The sequence below is a fragment of the Egretta garzetta genome, unplaced genomic scaffold (assembly GCF_000687185.1).
Source record: "Egretta garzetta isolate BGI_Z169 unplaced genomic scaffold, ASM68718v1 scaffold536, whole genome shotgun sequence".
NCBI classification, from domain to species: Eukaryota; Metazoa; Chordata; class Aves; order Pelecaniformes; family Ardeidae; genus Egretta; species Egretta garzetta.
This window is the reverse complement of record NW_009260068.1, coordinates 1476078-1480853: the sequence shown is the minus strand read 5'-3', so window position 1 is coordinate 1480853 and position 4776 is coordinate 1476078. Positions and strand designations below refer to the sequence as shown.

Genomic DNA, 4776 nt, shown 5'->3' with positions numbered 1-4776 from the left:
GCGGGGTTTGGGCGTTTTCTTTTCTTTTTACAGCGGGAGGAACTTTTGGGGAATAACTGGGAGGCGTTTGGCTCCCGCTCCATCTTTCCCTCGCTGTTTAGAAGCGCTGGAGCAGCCGGGCTGATGCCAAGGGCCCGCTCATCCCAGCGACCTGCCCCGGGCAGACAGCCCGCCTAGCCAGGGAGGGAACCCCCTCTCCTCCTCCTCCTCCTCCTCCCTCTTCTACTCCTCCTCCTCCCTCTTCTCCTCCTCCTCCTTCTCCTCCTCCTTGGCATCCAAGCCGGAGCTCACCCTTATTCCTCGCTGCTGCACTTGCTTCTCCTCAAATTCTCGCTTCCCTTACCCGCCCTGGGGGAGCTGCTGGCCACCGACCAGTGGTCTGGCTCGAAGGCTTCTTTTTGTGGAGGCCAAAACGTTGCCCGCTGGCAATGACCCACACAGCCGCGCCGGCTGCTTCACTGCGGGGCCAGCAGCCCCTTCCCTGAGGTGGCCGGGGGGTGAATCCCAGCACAGATCCTCCGGAGGGGTAGGGAGGGGCGAGCAAAAGTCCCCTTGGAAACATCAAGGAACTTTCCTGTGGCAGATGCGTGCCCAGAAACGGGGAAAAAATCAGTTTCCCTAAAGGAAGCGATGTGTTCTTTCACGCTCCGCCCCTCTTCTTCAGCAGCTCTTCGCTGGCTTCCACGAGTTTATTTGGGTTTTGCACTTAAATCCCCCTTTGGGGCGAGAGGCTGATCCGTAACCCATCCCACATACGCAGTGCTTTTTGCTGCGCGCTCTCCTGCTGGGATGCGCCCCAGGAAAGAACACTTGCCAAAATGCGAGCGCAGAAAACGTCCGTCGCCGTGGCCGCTGCCTCGCGCTGCTGTGGCAGAAGCCAGTTCAAGCTGTACTGGAGTTTTTTTCATCATTATTTTCTTTCCCCGTGCTGTTCCGTGTCCGTGCTGGAAGCGCTGTAACTGCACAGAGATAAACCCGCTGGAGTTTTTGCCTCGTTTGTTTTGTTCTCCTTCCAGGTTTGTACAAAAAGTCTGGAAAACTTGTGTTCCTGGGCTTGGATAACGCCGGCAAAACCACGCTGCTGCACATGCTCAAAGACGACAGGCTGGGTCAGCACGTCCCCACGCTACACCCCAGTAAGTCCCACGCTACACCCCAGTAAGTCCCACGTCCCACACTACACCCCAGTAAGTCCCACGCTACACCCCAGTAAGTCCACCAGCGACCGAGCCCCGCCTGCCCCTGCTTTCCGCCTTCAGTTTTTGGGGAGACGGTGTTGGGAGAGGCCTCGGTGACAGCTCTGCCTTGGGGCAAGAGGCTCCCAAGAGTCTTAAACCGGCGTCTGAGGTTGCAGTCGCGCCTCGGTGGCCCGAGCCGCAGTGGATTTGCGTTTTCCCCTCGAAATACAAAACCGGAGAGCCCGGGAACCGGCGTGCTTCGATCCGTGTGACTTGCCTGTGCCGGGGAGGGAGCGGGTTTCTGCCGGGAAGCGCGGTAGCGTGTGGTAACGCGGGTTACCGAGCCTGCGCTCGAGTAGGGAGGTAGGAGAAACTGTGTTGTGAATTATTTTGTGAAACGACTCCATTTCGGTGGCTGACTTCTAACGGGGAACTCGGGGAATGTCTTATCCTTTCTCGTGTCCTACGTGAGGAGCGCGTGTGTGACGGTAACAAGCGTCCCCGAGGAGTGCTACCCATGACAGCGGCTTGCTTTCCCCGCACACCTGTATTTTTACTTTTCAGCATCGGAGGAGCTGACGATCGCCGGAATGACCTTTACGACTTTTGATCTGGGTGGACACGAGCAAGGTAAGACTGAAGTTGCTGAGCGGGAGGCACCAAAATGAGGTTCATTTTCCGATTCCCGTGACGTTCTCCAGCCACCCTAAGAAAAAAATCTACCAACAAATGGCACTGGAAGGTGCTAGTCGTTAGCGATACCTAATTATTCGTCGCCTGAAATTGTTTACGGAGCAAATAACCTGGCTGGAGGACACCGGTTGTTTCGGTGGTTCGGGGCTTCTGCTTAATTCTGGCAGTTTGGGGAAAAAAAAATAAAAATGCGTCCAGTTCACCCTCCGCTGCCTGAAATATTTTTAGCCGCGGAAGACTCGAATGCCACAGGCTTATTCTTTCCAATAATCACTGAATTCTCATTTTTAGACTTCCTAGAAGTTCAAAGCAAAGGTTTTCTGCCTTGTTTTGGTTTTGGTTTTTTGGTTGGTTTTTTTTTTTAATACACACAAATATTGGAAGACAGACACAGTTTGTCGCTTCTGTGTTCCAGCTCGCCGAGTCTGGAAGAACTACCTGCCCGCCATCAACGGGATCGTCTTCCTGGTGGACTGCGCGGATCACTCGCGCCTGATGGAATCCAAAGTTTTTCTTAATGTAAATATACTTTTTTTTTTTTTTTTTTTTTTAATTCCCCAAGACCTCTGAGTCGCTAAATTATTTATAATAATCTTCTTTTTTGGGGCGGGAACTCATGCAGAGCGCGTTTTGAGAGTCTCGCGCTTTCCGCTGCGCCTTTTCCGCCAGCGCTGCAGTGTCCAAAGCCTGAGCTTGCAGGGAGGGGCGCGTTGCTTTGTGCAGGGGGCGGGTCGGCGCGCGTTTATGAGAATGCTCTCCCAGAGCTTGGGTGCCCTTAAAGAGGTTTTGAAAAACGGCCCGTGAGTTTGGGTAGGAGCTGCTTCTGAGGGACCTTTCCAGAGAGGCTCCTCTTCCACAGGAGCGCCAAAAAATAGCCCTCAGTGGTCACGCGGCTTGAAGAAAAGCGTTTTCTTCAAACGATGACTGGGGTTTTCTTTTCTTCCCGCCTCCGCTTAACTCTCCTCCCGTCTTGCACGCAGGCACTAATGACGGACGAAACAATATCCAATGTGCCAATCCTCATCTTGGGTAACAAAATCGACAGACCGGAGGCCATCAGCGAGGAGAAACTGCGGGAGATCTTTGGGCTCTACGGACAGACCACGGGAAAGGTAGGGAGGCACCCAAACCTTGGGATCGTCTATGGGCGTGGGAGGGCTGGCGTGTTCCGTGGCGGGATGAGGCTCCGTCTATAAACGAACCGAGGTGTTACCCTGAATTTCTCCACGATATTGACCAAGCTGAATCTGTAATAACGACAACGGCGACGCCCCCGGGCGAGTTTTGAAACTGCCAGAGTTGTGCAAAACGCGGTACCTTGACAACGATGGGGGAGCGAGGTGCCGAGCGGGTGTCCTAACACGTTGTCCGCTTCTCCTGGTTTCATTACTCCGCGTTTCCATCCAGTCACCCGTCTAATCAGGTTTTTTGGGGGCGTTAAAAACCAGCACGGTCAGAGAGCATTGATGGGGAATGCTGGGTAACGGTAGCGAAACGCTGTGAGGCCGCTCTTGGCGCTAGCTCACCCACGCGCTGACGGTTCCGTCTTGCCTGGTGCTGCCTTGGAAATGGTTTTGTGGCCCGTTCTCCCGCGCTGCTGGCTCCGAAAGCCCGGTGGGGCCGGTCGGCCCTGCCGGCAGCAGAGAGGGGAAGTTCCCCGAGGGCGGCAGGGGCGCGGTTCTGACGTCCCTTTGGATTTCCCTAGGGAAACGTGCCGCTGAAGGACCTGAACGCGCGCCCCATGGAGGTGTTCATGTGCAGCGTGCTGAAGAGGCAAGGCTACGGCGAAGGCTTCCGCTGGCTATCGCAGTACATTGACTGACACTTGGACGGGCACAAAAGAGTTTTACTCCTCTGGACTGATCCTGTTCGCAGCTTCCTATGGACTTTTCTTATTAGAACACGGAAGGCTTTTCCAACCGCGTCCTGGCGTTGGCCAAGAGACTCCTGGTTTTCGGCTGCCCCATCGCACAGTGGTGACACAACTCTTTTCCACGTGACGGGGAGGCGGCGCCGTGCCGCAGGCGGGTGCAAGTTGTCCCTTTCAGTTCGGTTACGGCGGGGCTGGTGTGATCTGGGAAGTAAAACTCTGCACGCTGCACTGTTAACAGCTGAAGAAGAGAGCACGTCTCACCACTGTGGTTAATTGACTTCAAAAAAAGAAAGAAAAAAAAGAAAGAAAAAAAAAAAGAAAGAAAAAAAAAAAAAGAAAGAAAAAAAAGCAATTATATTTTTTAAAGGAAGTGTTAATGTTAACGGCGTCCCTTCTAACTTTTTAGTTTAACGTTCATCTCGTTTAGTCCAGAGTCTGGTTAGGGTTTTTTAAAAGCATATTTAACGATATTTAGGTATTTCACCAATTACCGAACCAAGGATTATCACGATATTAGAAGTCCTCAATAAACATAGCATTTGGGCTTAACTGAGCTGCGCTGCGTCACGCTGACCGATGACGCCGACGCCGCCGTTGGGACTGACGTGTGCAATCGGAGCTGCTTTAGTTTATGGGGATTTTTTTTTTTTTTGCCGTTGTATTTTAGTCGGAGGGGAGCACCTCACCCCCCAGTTTTGGGTGTTGGGAGGTGGCGACCAGCCCTCGCTTCCCCCGCGGCTGGGCCGGGCCCTCGGTCGGGGACGTCGCGTCCTCTCGCTGTGCCGTCACGGCGAGAACCCCCGAGCTGTCGCGATTGTCGTAGCGTGGAAGCGTTTTGACGTTTGCGTATCACGAGGTTATTAACGTAGACTAAACCGGTTTCTTTTATCCTCGGCGGGGGCTTTTTATTTTTTTTTTTTTGTTATTTTGGGTTTGTTGGTTTTTTCGTCTGAAGTTTCATCTCTGTCTAGCGCTCGTTTTCAGCTCAATAAAGACGTGTCTTTCTCCTCCGCAGGGGTAGCGAGCCTCGGG

The 4776-nt window shown here is 53.4% G+C and overlaps 1 protein-coding gene across 1 annotated transcript; it reads left to right on the top strand.

Moving 5' to 3' along the window:
• Positions 1-6: 6 nt before the first annotated feature.
• Positions 7-4293, top strand: SAR1A (secretion associated Ras related GTPase 1A). The gene is made up of 5 exons (XM_035896673.1): positions 7-1136; positions 1743-1808; positions 2287-2390; positions 2852-2983; positions 3577-4293. The coding sequence occupies exons 1-5, from the start codon at positions 1088-1090 to the stop codon at positions 3691-3693; spliced, it is 468 nt and encodes a 155-aa protein (XP_035752566.1). The 5' UTR covers positions 7-1087; the 3' UTR covers positions 3694-4293.
• The last annotated feature ends 483 nt before the right edge of the window (positions 4294-4776 follow it).

Bases quoted from the DNA above. Each gene is read 5' to 3' on its own strand.
- SAR1A (XM_035896673.1), top strand. From the start codon at position 1,088: ATGCTCAAAGACGACAGGCTGGGTCAGCACGTCCCCACGCTACACCCC. The intron at 1,137-1,742 runs GTAAGTCCCACG...TTTACTTTTCAG, and splicing joins CGTCCCCACGCTACACCCCA to CATCGGAGGAGCTGACGATC. The intron at 2,984-3,576 runs GTAGGGAGGCAC...GGATTTCCCTAG, and splicing joins ACGGACAGACCACGGGAAAG to GGAAACGTGCCGCTGAAGGA.